Raw genomic sequence first — 16791 nt, 5'->3', positions numbered from 1 at the left:
TTAACAATGCGCAGCTCTTGTATCACCCACCGGGTAATACCTGGCGCCGAGCCCAAGGCCGTCTTGGGCCAGGCGCAGGGGTCGGGGGCAGGTGCACGCGACAAGAAAGCCGCTCGATAAAAGTTTAAATGATGTGACTAAGTCGCCGATATGTTTGATAGTTTTAATTTATAATTTTTATAACTTTTTTTCGTAGTTAAGCTAAGCTTTGCATAAGCGCCACAGACACCCGCATTGTTTAAGCATTTATGAGATCGTGATGAGGCATTGCCGTAAGAGCCCGTCATCGAATTTGCAGCTATGATTGGATCCCCAAAATGGGCAACAGTTAAGCGGAGCAAATGTGGCAGATGGAATGCGCATGCACAATATTTCCAATTGGGTTTTCACAATCCAGCCACAAATTGATTCATAGATAACATTGAATACCTTTTAAAATCGCATATTGATTTTAATCAAACAGAAACGAAAGACACAACGCACAACTTTGTGCGGACGTTAGTCAATCTTTGCCGTTTTTTTACGATGTCATTTAAATGAAAATGGAAATGCGTGGTTATATGGCAGCTATACACAAGTATCTTTATACATATATATCTGTATATGTATTTATGCAGGAGCATCCGCCAGCATTTTTGAAGCGGAGGCGGCTGCCTCAAAATGTTAATGCGGTTTAGAGTTCAGCGGCTCGGCTGACGGTATAAAAAATGACTACAACATTTGTGGCTTATGTAATTGGGAGCATTCGATGACAAGGCAATTAGTGGACTGGTAGCTAAGCGGACACGTAGAGCTGCAAAATTGATAACCGATCACTTTTCTCGTTTTTCGTGCTGCCCTGGCAGCCCGTGCCAGAAGCTTTTGGACTTCTTATAAATGTAATTCCCAAAAATACCTTAATGCACTTTACAAACAGTAAAGTTTGAGTAAAGCTTAAGCCAAGCTTTAAGCCAGCTTAGCTAATTTTAAAACATTTTCCGACGAGCTACAGAACAGTTTCAAAGACATTTAAAACCACTTTAAGAATAGTTTTAAACCAATTTGAAACCAGTTTTACAGTTGTCCTTAAACCATCTTAAACTACCTTTTAAAAAGTCTTAAGAGTCTTATTTAAAGCCAGTTTTTTAACTTTTTAATCAATTAAACCAGTTTCAAACCACTTTTAGAACAGTTTTCAAGCAATTTGAAACCACTTTTAGCATAGTATTAAAGCTAGCTTCTACCTGATTTAAAGCTGTTTTAAACCTATCTAAAACCGGTTTTAGACATGCCCATTTTTAAAAGCATTTTTCTTCTCTTTAAACCGCATTTATTCAGTTGCAAAGCAGCCAAAAACAAGCTAAAGAAGCAAGTGGAACGCATTCAGAGGAGCACTGTGAGAAAATTTAGACGTATCTGCCCCAGCAGCACTCGACGGCAAAGCAAAGGCAGGCGAGCAGATGGGCAGACGCATAAAAAAAGAATATCCAGGAGAGATCGCGAACATTGACTGCATCTTCCTCCGGCTTGCCAGAGCTGAAGTCTACCCGCGTGGTCATGTTCAGCTGCACCATGTCGAAGAAGGCTCTGCGAACCCAGAACTGCATCACGCCAAACTCCCACATGGACATCATGTGCTGATCGAAGAGCCGGCGATAGGGCCAATGGCGACGCACGGGCAGGCACATGAGCATGAAACGATGCAGGCAGACGTCCTTCGAATAGTAAAACATGGGCTCCTGGAAGAGCTTCTGCTGCTCGCTGTAGGACTCCCAGCGCAGACGGGTGACTGGGTAAATGAAGCTGGCGTTGAAAGTGTCACGCATTTTCACAAACTCATGCCAATTTTCCAGGACGAAGGCGTTGCGGGCATGGTCCGTGGTCAAATTGTAGCTCTTGAGCATGCGGTTCACCTCGACGCGATCCACGGCGATTCTGTAGGGCGAGTCGCGAAAATCGGCAAAGCTGCGCAGCATCGACTCGGCTGGGGGATGGGTGAAGAACGACTGCAGATAGGACTCGTACATGGTGGTGGTCATGAGGCTGGCGAAGCACAACAGCAGGCAAATGGCCTTCAGATGGCGGCTGGCCTGCTGGGGCCACGGGAACGCCTGGCCGAGCAGGCCGCGCAGGCAGCGATCATTGAGCAGCAGTTGGCTGAGACTCAGCCGACGCCAGCTCAGCTGCTGGCTGTAGATGAGCAGCAGCGAGAAGATCAGGAACAGCAGCAGCAGCACGCCCAGCACCAGAGGCTCAACAATGATCGTGTAGATCTTCTTGTAGGGCAGCCGTGCCGGCAAGGGTATCATGAAGCAATACGACGTCGATACAAACGGATAGCTCAGATAGTCCATGTTAATCGCTGTCACGGTGGTCGTCAGCGCGGCAGCCACATCCACCTCGTTTGCCTGCACCCGCCGCTCCATAATGCCATAGTACTTGGTCTTGCCCAGCTCAATGTCCGGATGTAGCTTCAGCGTTGCGTTCAAGCGCCTCACAAACGTGTTGATCAGATTGCACACAAAGCCCACCATCTGCAGCTGGCCAGTTCTGGGATTCCGATAGAGCATGGAACGCGGCACCAGCTGATCCGCTTCGCTTATGATTGCCGCGCCCTGCACATTGCCGTATTGCTGCACATAAATGGAGCTGGAGTCGGATCTGTAATCTAAGCTGGAGTTGGAGTCGGAGCTGACGAGCTGCACATAGTTCGGCTGCTGAAACAGGCGACAGCTGTAGACATTGCCTCGTGCATCCAGCATGGCCACATTGTGCTGCTCCCGGGCAAAGTAAACGGCGCACAGAAACTGCGGCCGAATCTTGGCCTCCAGCTGGACCAAGCGTCGCGCGTGCTGCAGCCTCAACAAGGTGTGCGGATTGTGCTCCTGCTCGGCGCTAAAGCCGCAGCACAGCAGCAGCGTCGACTCGCTGTTGAAGCGCCATTCCGCCAGGCTGCTGCCATTGGCCAGCAGCACCGTGGGCAGCTCCAGCTGCGGCAGCAGCTCATGGAACACACACGGCGCCCGGCCATCCACCACGATAGTCTCAAAGTGCCGCTCCAGGCGTATGCGCTGCAAAAGCTGCAGCAGCCGCGGCTGGCTATCGGCGTGGTCCGACCAGTCGGCCAGCTGGACGCAGTGCAGCCGCCGGCACAGGCAGCCCAGCATAAAGATGATGAATAACTGCATGACGCCAAGTTCTGCGGCCATCACGCAACTGTGGCCATGCCCGGGACTGCGGCTGGCTTTTGTGCTGGCCCATTGGCGTGCAGTTTGGCTTGTTTTGTTAAGCGACGTGTTAACATGGCTAAAAGCCCAATTACGCATTTTGTCGACGGGACATTTCAGGTATGTTCAAGTCATTATTGTGCTGCGCACACGACCAGCTCGCGGCAGGTTCTATCTTTACCTTTGCTGACTTAAGCCTATAAATTGTAGAGCTTTGTCTGCCTCGAATATAGACGTGCCTATATAATCCATATATCCTCTCTAGCTGCAATTGATCAGGAATAATAGGTTTCAGAAGCACATTGCACAAATCCAATATGCCCTTTAACATTTTGTGAATGGGTATATAAAACCAGTCACAGTTTGAAAGCCAGTTTTAGTTACAGTTTAAGAGTCACCTAAGCAATGCAGCACCTGGCATAGCCTTTTAATTGATTTGAGTATCAAAATGCCAGCGGAAAATTTAGTGCAGGAACGCTGCGACACCGAAAGGGCCCAAATTGAATAGTCATGTAGCTTATATACAGATTGCCCTTACAAATTGGCCTTATATATTGCCCATAGAAAGTTTTTTAAAGCCATGAATTAAGTAGCTTACCCTTGATATAGAAATATTAAGCCTTCAGCTCTTACCGGAAGCCCAACAAAAAATACTTTTTTATTTTTTATTTTTTTTATAGAATAATTTGCCTCTTTCGGCAGTCCAGCTCAAGGTGGTCTTCAGCCTTAGCTTACGTGCTTATTATTTATATATTTATATGCGACCTAAGCAGACTTCATTAACAGAAAATATCTGTGGATTTGCGTGATGAGAGCTGTGCATGAAAGTACATTTTTGCTCGGCTCTGACATAAATATGTATGAGGTCACAGAATGTTGTCGCCTCGACCGGGTAATGGGCGTGCGAGTGCGAGTCTGTGCCAATTGGGAATTTGGGTTTTCTTTCATTTTTTTTTTTTTTAGCTCACTTACATGGCATGTTTTTAACAATTTCCGGTGCGCAGCGTGTGTGTGTGTGTGTGCGAGTGTGTGTGTCTGTGTGTGGCGTGTCTGTTGCACAGTCATTTGAGGCAGACAGTTCCAAGTCGAAGCTGTAGCTCGAGTTCCAGTTTGCGTTGAAGATGAAGCGAAATTTTCCGGCAATTTAAGCAAGTGCAGTCGCAACGAGTGTGTGTGTGTATGTGTGTGTGTTGTTGTTGTGTGGCAAATCAAACATTTCATTTGATGTGCTCTCAATTGCACAGTGCAAGTGCTTTTCAATTATTCAAATGAGTCTCTTCCAGCAGCACTCGAAAGTCTACCGAATATTCGCCTCTTGTTTATGGCCAGCTCGTGCTCAACATGGAGCTGGGAGCTGGGAGCTGTCGCTGCCTCTGCTGCTGCTGCTGCTGCTGCTGCTGCTCTGGTTGCTGCCAAAACTGGTCTAGACGTTGCGTTAATAGCCAAACGAGGCAAAAGGCAACATTTGGCGGCGACACTGAAACTGAATTTTTCGTTGTGCTGCTGCTTCATCAATTGGTTTTTGGTGATCGTCGCTTTATCTGCTGCCTTTTGCCATTTGCAGTTGTATTTCTTCTTCTCTTTGTTGTTGTTGTTGTTGCTGTTGTTGTTGTGAATGACGTTTCAGCGAAAGTTGTTACGTTACATCGACATGGACTGCGCCAAGTGAAGACACCGAATGCCTATGCAAAACCGGTCGGTCATTGATTTTTGGCGGCTGGCAAAATTACCTGGCCATGGTCACTGCGCGCCAGTCAGTCACCCAGCCAGCCAGCCAGCCAGACAGACAGACAAACAAACAGGCAGACAGACGGACAGACAGACAGATGGACAGACAATCGGACTGGCCAGACAAAGGGGTTCATCTGTTGGGCTTTTGCATGCATCGCTAATCTTGACAATTGTCGCACGCTGCGTATGCTTGATATATTTATGAAGCTGCGCAATGAGCTTCACTTGTCCGCCTGCAGGCACTTAATTGCCACAAATGATGCAACAACAACAACAACAGCAACAACTTAAACAAAATACCTGAAAAGTAACCTGGGATAGTTTACACAGCACAGCCAAAAACCTTGTGCAGTTATTGTATTTAAATTGGGAGCTTGTAAATTAGCCTCAACTTCAACCTTGCCTTTGGGCAAAGTCAAGTTCTTTATTTATGCTCACTTCAATTTCGAGTATTGCTCGATAGGATATTGCTCGATAGGAAGCAATCAGTTTATAGAAAACAGTCTTTGATAGTTTGTTATACCCTGAACCCATTAAAAATAAATATAAGGGTATATTGTAGTTGTGCGAAATCCAAATGTATGTAACAGGCAGAAGGAAGCATCTCCGACCCCATAAAGTATATATATTCTTGATCAGCATAAATAGCTGAGTCGATCTAGCCATGTCCGTCCGTCCGTCCGTTCGTCCGTCCGTCCGTATGTATGAACGCAAGGATCTCAGAACCTATAAGAGCTAGAAAAATTTTAGATGTAGGTGCTCCTAGCTCCCGCGCAGATCGAGTTTGTTTCCTATAATCGATAACTTACTCCGTTTCCAAGCCATCGATAAAAATCGATATCGATATCCTGTTTTTTTGGGCAATTTTGGTAAATAATAAGAGCTAGAGTCACCAAACTTGACATATAGCTTCTAAAATAGAATATATATATGCATTTGATGTTGGAAGAAGAGGGTTCAGGGTATCCCCTAGTCAGGAGCTCCCGACTAGAACCTGTTACTTGTTCTTCATGTTTTTCCCTCTAGATTAATGTGGCATTCAAATCTCGACACCGATTTTTTGGTCGAAATTCATGTCCAAATCTTACCCCAAGATTCGTATATAGACATGGGTCAAAAATTACCACCCCATAACTCGGTCAAATCTCATCCGATTTCCACGAAGTTTGGCTTTTTCTTCATGGTTTTCCCTCTAGATTAATGTGGCATTCAAATCTCGACACCGATTTTTTGGTCGAAATTCATGTCCAAATCTTACAAGATTCATAGACATGGGTCAAATATTACCACCCCCATAAATCGGCCAAATCTCATCCGATTTTCACGAAGTTTGGCTTTTTCTTCATGGTTTTCCCTCTAGATTAATGTGGCATTCAAATCTCGACACCGATTTTTTGGTCGAAACTCATGTCCAAATCTTACCCCAAGATTCGTATATAGATATGGGTCAAAAATTACCACCCCCATAACTCGGCCAAATCTCATCCGATTTTCACGAAGTTTGGCTTTTTCTTCATGGTTTTCCCTCTAGATTAATGTGGCATTCAAATCTCGACACCGATTTTTTGGTCGAAATTCATGTTCAAATCTTACAAGATTCATAGACATGGGTCAAAAATTACCACCCCCATAAATCGGCCAAATCTCATCCGATTTTCACGAAGTTTGGCCTTTTCTTCATGGTTTTCCCTCTAGATTAATGTGGCATTCAAATCTCGACACCGATTTTTTGGTCGAAATTCATGTCCAAATCTTACCCCAAGATTCGTATATAGACATGGGTCTAAATTTACCACCCCATAACTCGGTCAAATCTCATCCGATTTCCACGAAGTTTGGCTTTTTCTTCATGGTTTTCCCTCTAGATTAATCTGGCATTCAAATCTCGACACCGATTTTTTGGTCGAAATTCATGTCCAAATCTTACCCCAAGATTCGTATATAGATATGGGTCAAAAATTACCACCCCCATAACTCGGCCAAATCTCATCCGATTTTCACGAAGTTTGGCTTTTTCTTCATGGTTTTCCCTCTAGATTAATGTGGCATTCAAATCTCGACACCGATTTTTTGGTCGAAATTCATGTCCAAATCTTACCCCAAGATTCGTATATAGACATGGGTCAAAAATTACCACCCCCATAACTCGGCCAAATCTCATCCGATTTTCACGAAGTTTGGCTTTTTCTTCATGGTTTTCCCTCTAGATTAATGTGGCATTCAAATCTCGACACCGATTTTTTGGTCGAAATTCATGTCCAAATCTTACCCCAAGATTCGTATCTAGACATGGGTAACAATTTACCACCCCATAACTCGGTCAAATCTCATCCGATTTCCACGAAGTTTGGCTTTTTCTTCATGGCTTTCCCTCTAGATTAATGTGGCATTCAAATCTCGACACCGATTTTTTGGTCGAAATTCATGTCCAAATCTTACCCCAAGATTCGTATCTAGACATGGGTCAAAATTTACCACCCCATAACTCGGTCAAATCTCATCCGATTTCCACGAAGTTTGGCTTTTTCTTCATGGTTTTCCCTCTAGAATAATCTGGCATTCAAATCTCGACACCGATTTTTTGGTCGAAATTCATGTCCAAATCTTACCCCAAGATTCGTATCTAGACATGGGTAACAATTTACCACCCCATAACTCGGTCAAATCTCATCCGATTTCCACGAAGTTTGGCTTTTTCTTCATGGCTTTCCCTCAAGATAAATGTGGCATTCAAATCTCGACACCGATTTTTTGGTCGAAATTCATGTCCAAATCTTACCCCAAGATTCGTATCTAGACATGGGTCAAAAATTACCACCCCCGTAATTCGGCCAAATCTCATCCGATTTCCACGAAGTTTGGCTTTTTCTTCATGGTTTTCCCTCTAGATTAATGTGGCATTCAAATCTCGACACCGATTTTTTGGTCGAAATTCATGTCCAAATCTTACCCCAAGATTCGTATATAGATATGGGTCAAAAATTACCACCCCCATAACTCGGCCAAATCTCATCCGATTTTCACGAAGTTTGCCTTTTTCTTCATGGTTTTCCCTCTAGATTAATGTGGCATTCAAATCTTGACACCGATTTTTTGGTCGAAATTCATGTCCAAATCTTACCCCAAGATTCGTATATAGACATGGGTCAAAAATTACCACACCCATAACTCGGCCAAATCTCATCCGATTTTCACGAAGTTTGGCTTTTTCTTCATGGTTTTCCCTCTAGATTAATGTGGCATTCAAATCTCGACACCGATTTTTTGGTCGAAATTCATGTCCAAATCTTACCCCAAGATTCGTATCTAGACATGGGTAACAATTTACCACCCCATAACTCGGTCAAATCTCATCCGATTTCCACGAAGTTTGGCTTTTTCTTCATGGCTTTCCCTCTAGATTAATGTGGCATTCAAATCTCGACACCGATTTTTTGGTCGAAATTCATGTCCAAATCTTACCCCAAGATTCGTATCTAGACATGGGTCAAAATTTACCACCCCATAACTCGGTCAAATCTCATCCGATTTCCACGAAGTTTGGCTTTTTCTTCATGGTTTTCCCTCTAGAATAATCTGGCATTCAAATCTCGACACCGATTTTTTGGTCGAAATTCATGTCCAAATCTTACCCCAAGATTCGTATCTAGACATGGGTAACAATTTACCACCCCATAACTCGGTCAAATCTCATCCGATTTCCACGAAGTTTGGCTTTTTCTTCATGGCTTTCCCTCAAGATAAATGTGGCATTCAAATCTCGACACCGATTTTTTGGTCGAAATTCATGTCCAAATCTTACCCCAAGATTCGTATCTAGACATGGGTCAAAAATTACCACCCCCGTAATTCGGCCAAATCTCATCCGATTTCCACGAAGTTTGGCTTTTTCTTCATGGTTTTCCCTCTAGATTAATGTGGCATTCAAATCTCGACACCGATTTTTTGGTCGAAATTCATGTCCAAATCTTACCCCAAGATTCGTATATAGACATGGGTCAAAAATTACCACACCCATAACTCGGCCAAATCTCATCCGATTTTCACGAAGTTTGGCTTTTTCTTCATGGTTTTCCCTCTAGATTAATGTGGCATTCAAATCTCGACACCGATTTTTTGGTCGAAATTCATGTCCAAATCTTACCCCAAGATTCGTATCTAGACATGGGTAACAATTTACCACCCCATAACTCGGTCAAATCTCATCCGATTTCCACGAAGTTTGGCTTTTTCTTCATGGCTTTCCCTCTAGATTAATGTGGCATTCAAATCTCGACACCGATTTTTTGGTCGAAATTCATGTCCAAATCTTACCCCAAGATTCGTATCTAGACATGGGTCAAAATTTACCACCCCATAACTCGGTCAAATCTCATCCGATTTCCACGAAGTTTGGCTTTTTCTTCATGGTTTTCCCTCTAGAATAATCTGGCATTCAAATCTCGACACCGATTTTTTGGTCGAAATTCATGTCCAAATCTTACCCCAAGATTCGTATCTAGACATGGGTAACAATTTACCACCCCATAACTCGGTCAAATCTCATCCGATTTCCACGAAGTTTGGCTTTTTCTTCATGGCTTTCCCTCAAGATAAATGTGGCATTCAAATCTCGACACCGATTTTTTGGTCGAAATTCATGTCCAAATCTTACCCCAAGATTCGTATCTAGACATGGGTCAAAAATTACCACCCCCGTAATTCGGCCAAATCTCATCCGATTTCCACGAAGTTTGGCTTTTTCTTCATGGTTTTCCCTCTAGATTAATGTGGCATTCAAATCTCGACACCGATTTTTTGGTCGAAATTCATGTCCAAATCTTACCCCAAGATTCGTATATAGATATGGGTCAAAAATTACCACCCCCATAACTCGGCCAAATCTCATCCGATTTTCACGAAGTTTGCCTTTTTCTTCATGGTTTTCCCTCTAGATTAATGTGGCATTCAAATCTTGACACCGATTTTTTGGTCGAAATTCATGTCCAAATCTTACCCCAAGATTCGTATCTAGACATGGGTAACAATTTACCACCCCATAACTCGGTCAAATCTCATCCGATTTCCACGAAGTTTGGCTTTTTCTTCATGGTTTTCCCTCTAGATTAATGTGGCATTCAAATCTCGACACCGATTTTTTGGTCGAAATTCATGTCCAAATCTTACCCCAAGATTCGTATATAGATATGGGTCAAAAATTACCACCCCCATAACTCGGTCAAATCTCATCCGATTTTCACGAAGTTTGGCTTTTTCTTCATGGTTTTCCCTCTAGATTAATGTGGCATTCAAATCTCGACACCGATTTTTTGGTCGAAATTCATGTTCAAATCTTACAAGATTCATAGACATGGGTCAAAAATTACCACCCCCATAAATCGGCCAAATCTCATCCGATTTTCACGAAGTTTGGCCTTTTCTTCATGGTTTTCCCTCTAGATTAATGTTGCATTCAAATCTTGACACCGATTTTTTGGTCGAAATTCATGTCCAAATCTTACCCCAAGATTCGTATATAGACATGGGTCTAAATTTACCACCCCATAACTCGGTCAAATCTCATCCGATTTCCACGAAGTTTGGCTTTTTCTTCATGGTTTTCCCTCTAGATTAATCTGGCATTCAAATCTCGACACCGATTTTTTGGTCGAAATTCATGTCCAAATCTTACCCCAAGATTCGTATATAGATATGGGTCAAAAATTACCACCCCCATAACTCGGCCAAATCTCATCCGATTTTCACGAAGTTTGGCTTTTTCTTCATGGTTTTCCCTCTAGATTAATGTGGCATTCAAATCTCGACACCGATTTTTTGGTCGAAATTCATGTCCAAATCTTACCCCAAGATTCGTATATAGACATGGGTCAAAAATTACCACCCCCATAACTCGGCCAAATCTCATCCGATTTTCACGAAGTTTGGCTTTTTCTTCATGGTTTTCCCTCTAGATTAATGTGGCATTCAAATCTCGACACCGATTTTTTGGTCGAAAATCATGTCCAAATCTTACCCCAAGATTCGTATATAGACATGGGTCAAAAATTACCACACCCATAACTCGGCCAAATCTCATCCGATTTTCACGAAGTTTGGTTTTTTCTTCATGGTTTTCCCTCTAGATTAATGTGGCATTCAAATCTCGACACCGATTTTTTGGTCGAAATTCATGTCCAAATCTTACCCCAAGATTCGTATCTAGACATGGGTAACAATTTACCACCCCATAATTCGGTCAAATCTCATCCGATTTCCACGAAGTTTGGCTTTTTCTTCATGGCTTTCCCTCTAGATTAATGTGGCATTCAAATCTCGACACCGATTTTTTGGTCGAAATTCATGTCCAAATCTTACCCCAAGATTCGTATCTAGACATGGGTCAAAATTTACCACCCCATAACTCGGTCAAATCTCATCCGATTTCCACGAAGTTTGGCTTTTTCTTCATGGTTTTCCCTCTAGAATAATCTGGCATTCAAATCTCGACACCGATTTTTTGGTCGAAATTCATGTCCAAATCTTACCCCAAGATTCGTATCTAGACATGGGTAACAATTTACCACCCCATAACTCGGTCAAATCTCATCCGATTTCCACGAAGCTTGGCTTTTTCTTCATGGCTTTCCCTCAAGATAAATGTGGCATTCAAATCTCGACACCGATTTTTTGGTCGAAATTCATGTCCAAATCTTACCCCAAGATTCGTATCTAGACATGGGTCAAAAATTACCACCCCCGTAATTCGGCCAAATCTCATCCGATTTCCACGAAGTTTGGCTTTTTCTTCATGGTTTTCCCTCTAGATTAATGTGGCATTCAAATCTCGACACCGATTTTTTGGTCGAAATTCATGTCCAAATCTTACCCCAAGATTCGTATATAGATATGGGTCAAAAATTACCACCCCCATAACTCGGCCAAATCTCATCCGATTTTCACGAAGTTTGGCTTTTTCTTCATGGTTTTCCCTCTAGATTAATGTGGCATTCAAATCTTGACACCGATTTTTTGGTCGAAATTCATGTCCAAATCTTACCCCAAGATTCGTATATAGACATGGGTCAAAAATTACCACCCCATAACTCGGTCAAATCTCATCCGATTTCCACGAAGTTTGGCTTTTTCTTCATGGTTTTCCCTCTAGAATAATCTGGCATTCAAATCTCGACACCGATTTTTTGGTCGAAATTCATGTCCAAATCTTACCCCAAGATTCGTATCTAGACATGGGTCAAAATTTACCACCCCATAACTCGGTCAAATCTCATCCGATTTCCACGAAGTTTGGCTTTTTCTTCATGGTTTTCCCTCAAGATAAATGTGGCATTCAAATCTCGACACCGATTTTTTGGTCGAAATTCATGTCCAAATCTTACCCCAAGATTCGTATATAGATATGGGTCAAAAATTACCACCCCCATAACTCGGCCAAATCTCATCCGATTTTCACGAAGCTTGGCTTTTTCTTCATGGTTTTCCCTCTAGATTAATGTGGCATTCAAATCTTGACACCGATTTTTTGGTCGAAATTCATGTCCAAATCTTACCCCAAGATTCGTATATAGACATGGGTCAAAAATTACCACCCCATAACTCGGTCAAATCTCATCCGATTTCCACGAAGTTTGGCTTTTTCTTCATGGTTTTCCCTCTAGAATAATCTGGCATTCAAATCTCGACACCGATTTTCTGGTCGAAATTCATGTCCAAATCTTACCCCAAGATTCGTATCTAGACATGGGTCAAAATTTACCACCCCATAACTCGGCCAAATCTCATCCGATTTTCACGAAGTTTGGCTTTTTCTTCATGGTTTTCCCTTAAGATAAATGTGGCATTCAAATCTCGACACCGATTTTTTGGTCGAAATTCATGTCCAAATCTTACCCCAAGATTCGTATCTAGACATGGGTCAAAAATTACCACCCCCGTAATTCGGCCAAATCTCATCCGATTTCCACGAAGTTTGGCTTTTTCTTCATGGTTTTCCCTCTAGATTAATGTGGCATTCAAATCTCGACACCGATTTTTTGGTCGAAATTCATGTCCAAATCTTACCCCAAGATTCGTATATAGATATGGGTCAAAAATTACCACCCCCATAACTCGGCCAAATCTCATCCGATTTTCACGAAGCTTGGCTTTTTCTTCATGGTTTTCCCTCTAGATTAATGTGGCATTCAAATCTTGACACCGATTTTTTGGTCGAAATTCATGTCCAAATCTTACCCCAAGATTCGTATATAGACATGGGTCAACAATTACCACCCCATAACTCGGTCAAATCTCATCCGATTTCCACGAAGTTTGGCTTTTTCTTCATGGTTTTCCCTCAAGATAAATGTGGCATTCAAATCTCGACACCGATTTTTTGGTCGAAATTCATGTCCAAATCTTACCCCAAGATTCGTATATAGACATGGGTCAAAAATTACCACCCCCATAACTCGGCCAAATCTCATCCGATTTTCACGAAGTTTGGCTTTTTCTTCATGGTTTTCCCTCTAGATTAATGTGGCATTCAAATCTCGACACCGATTTTTTGGTCGAAATTCATGTCCAAATCTTACCCCAAGATTCGTATCTAGACATGGGTAACAATTTACCACCCCATAACTCGGTCAAATCTCATCCGATTTCCACGAAGTTTGGCTTTTTCTTCATGGTTTTCCCTCTAGATTAATGTGGCATTCAAATCTCGACACCGATTTTTTGGTCGAAATTCATGTCCAAATCTTACCCCAAGATTCGTATCTAGACATGGGTCAAAAATTACCACCCCCATAAGTCGGCCAAATCTCATCCGATTTTCACGAAGTTTGGCTTTTTCTTCATGGTTTTCCCTCAAGATAAATGTGGCATTCAAATCTCGACACCGATTTTTTGGTCGAAATTCATGTCCAAATCTTACCCCAAGATTCGTATATAGACATGGGTCAAAAATTACCACCCCCATAACTCGGCCAAATCTCATCCGATTTTCACGAAGTTTGGCTTTTTCTTCATGGTTTTCCCTCTAGATTAATGTGGCATTCAAATCTCGACACCGATTTTTTGGTCGAAATTCATGTCCAAATCTTACCCCAAGATTCGTATCTAGACATGGGTAACAATTTACCACCCCATAACTCGGTCAAATCTCATCCGATTTCCACGAAGTTTGGCTTTTTCTTCATGGTTTTCCCTCTAGAATAATGTGGCATTCAAATCTCGACACCGATTTTTTGGTCGAAATTCATGTCCAAATCTTACCCCAAGATTCGTATATAGACATGGGTCAAAAATTACCACCCCCATAACTCGGCCAAATCTCATCCGATTTTCACGAAGTTTGGCTTTTTCTTCATGGCTTTCCCTCTAGATTAATGTGGCATTCAAATCTCGACACCGATTTTTTGGTCGAAATTCATGTCCAAATCTTACCCCAAGATTCGTATATAGATATGGGTCAAAAATTACCACCCCCATAACTCGGCCAAATCTCATCCGATTTTCACGAAGCTTGGCTTTTTCTTCATGGTTTTCCCTCTAGATTAATGTGGCATTCAAATCTTGACACCGATTTGTTGGTCGAAATTCATGTCCAAATCTTACCCCAAGATTCGTATATAGACATGGGTCAAAAATTACCACCCCATAACTCGGTCAAATCTCATCCGATTTCCACGAAGTTTGGCTTTTTCTTCATGGTTTTCCCTCTAGATTAATGTGGCATTCAAATCTCGACACCGATTTTTTGGTCGAAATTCATGTCCAAATCTTACCCCAAGATTCGTATCTAGACATGGGTCAAAATTTACCACCCCATAACTCGGTCAAATCTCATCCGATTTCCACGAAGTTTGGCTTTTTCTTCATGGTTTTCCCTCTAGAATAATCTGGCATTCAAATCTCGACACCGATTTTTTGGTCGAAATTCATGTCCAAATCTTACCCCAAGATTCGTATCTAGACATGGGTCAAAATTTACCACCCCATAACTCGGTCAAATCTCATCCGATTTCCACGAAGTTTGGCTTTTTCTTCATGGTTTTCCCTCAAGATAAATGTGGCATTCAAATCTCGACACCGATTTTTTGGTCGAAATTCATGTCCAAATCTTACCCCAAGATTCGTATCTAGACATGGGTCAAAATTTACCACCCCATAACTCGGTCAAATCTCATCCGATTTCCACGAAGTTTGGCTTTTTCTTCATGGTTTTCCCTCTAGAATAATCTGGCATTCAAATCTCGACACCGATTTTTTGGTCGAAATTCATGTCCAAATCTTACCCCAAGATTCGTATCTAGACATGGGTCAAAATTTACCACCCCATAACTCGGTCAAATCTCATCCGATTTCCACGAAGTTTGGCTTTTTCTTCATGGTTTTCCTTCTAGATTAATGTGGCATTCAAATCTCGACACCGATTTTTTGGTCGAAATTCATGTCCAAATCTTACCCCAAGATTCGTATATAGATATGGGTCAAAAATTACCACCCCCATAACTCGGCCAAACCTCATCCGATTTTCACGAAGCTTGGCTTTTTCTTCATGGTTTTCCCTCTAGATTAATGTGGCATTCAAATCTTGACACCGATTTTTTGGTCGAAATTCATGTCCAAATCTTACCCCAAGTTTCGTATATAGACATGGGTCAAAAATTACCACCCCATAACTCGGTCAAATCTCATCCGATTTCCACGAAGTTTGGCTTTTTCTTCATGGTTTTCCCTCTAGAATAATCTGGCATTCAAATCTCGACACCGATTTTTTGGTCGAAATTCATGTCCAAATCTTACCCCAAGATTCGTATCTAGACATGGGTCAAAATTTACCACCCCATAACTCGGTCAAATCTCATCCGATTTCCACGAAGTTTGGCTTTTTCTTCATGGTTTTCCCTCAAGATAAATGTGGCATTCAAATCTCGACACCGATTTTTTGGTCGAAATTCATGTCCAAATCTTACCCCAAGATTCGTATCTAGACATGGGTCAAAAATTACCACCCCCGTAATTCGGCCAAATCTCATCCGATTTCCACGAAGTTTGGCTTTTTCTTCATGGTTTTCCCTCTAGATTAATGTGGCATTCAAATCTCGACACCGATTTTTTGGTCGAAATTCATGTCCAAATCTTACCCCAAGATTCGTATATAGATATGGGTCAAAAATTACCACCCCCATAACTCGGCCAAATCTCATCCGATTTTCACGAAGCTTGGCTTTTTCTTCATGGTTTTCCCTCTAGATTAATGTGGCATTCAAATCTTGACACCGATTTTTTGGTCGAAATTCATGTCCAAATCTTACCCCAAGATTCGTATTAGACATGGGTCAACAATTACCACCCCATAACTCGGTCAAATCTCATCCGATTTCCACGAAGTTTGGCTTTTTCTTCATGGTTTTCCCTCTAGATTAATCGGGCATTCAAATCTCGACACCGATTTTTTGGTCGAAATTCATGTCCAAATCTTACCCCAAGATTCGTATCTAGACATGGGTCAAAATTTACCACCCCATAACTCGGTCAAATCTCATCCGATTTCCACGAAGTTTGGCTTTTTCTTCATGGTTTTCCCTCTAGAATAATCTGGCATTCAAATCTCGACACCGGTTTTTTGGTCGAAATTCATGTCCAAATCTTACCCCAAGATTCGTATCTAGACATGGGTCAAAAATTACCACCCCATAACTCGGTCAAATCTCATCCGATTTCCACGAAGTTTGGCTTTTTCTTCATGGTTTTCCCTCTAGAATAATCTGGCATTCAAATCTCGACACCGATTTTTTAGTCGAAATTCATGTCCAAATCTTACCCCAAGATTCGTATATAGATATGGGTCAAAAATTACCACCCCCATAAC

The 16791-nt window shown here is 42.1% G+C and overlaps 1 protein-coding gene across 1 annotated transcript; it reads right to left on the bottom strand.

Moving 5' to 3' along the window:
- Positions 1-1385: 1385 nt before the first annotated feature.
- Positions 1386-3188, bottom strand: LOC115760715. Its single transcript, XM_030702182.1, has one exon. It carries the CDS (start codon positions 3186-3188, stop codon positions 1386-1388), a length of 1803 nt encoding a protein of 600 aa, XP_030558042.1.
- Between the last annotated feature and the right edge of the window lie 13603 nt (positions 3189-16791).

This window comes from Drosophila novamexicana, unplaced genomic scaffold (assembly GCF_003285875.2).
Source record: "Drosophila novamexicana strain 15010-1031.04,08,12 unplaced genomic scaffold, DnovRS2.1 tig00000462-arrow-pilon, whole genome shotgun sequence".
In the NCBI taxonomy this organism is placed as follows: domain Eukaryota; kingdom Metazoa; phylum Arthropoda; class Insecta; order Diptera; family Drosophilidae; genus Drosophila; species Drosophila novamexicana.
This window is presented reverse-complemented; position numbering and strand designations above follow the sequence as displayed.

What these genes read in the sequence shown, in the direction of transcription:
- LOC115760715 (XM_030702182.1), bottom strand. Translation starts at nt 3,188, where the DNA reads ATGGCCGCAGAACTTGGCGTCATGCAGTTATTCATCATCTTTATGCTG.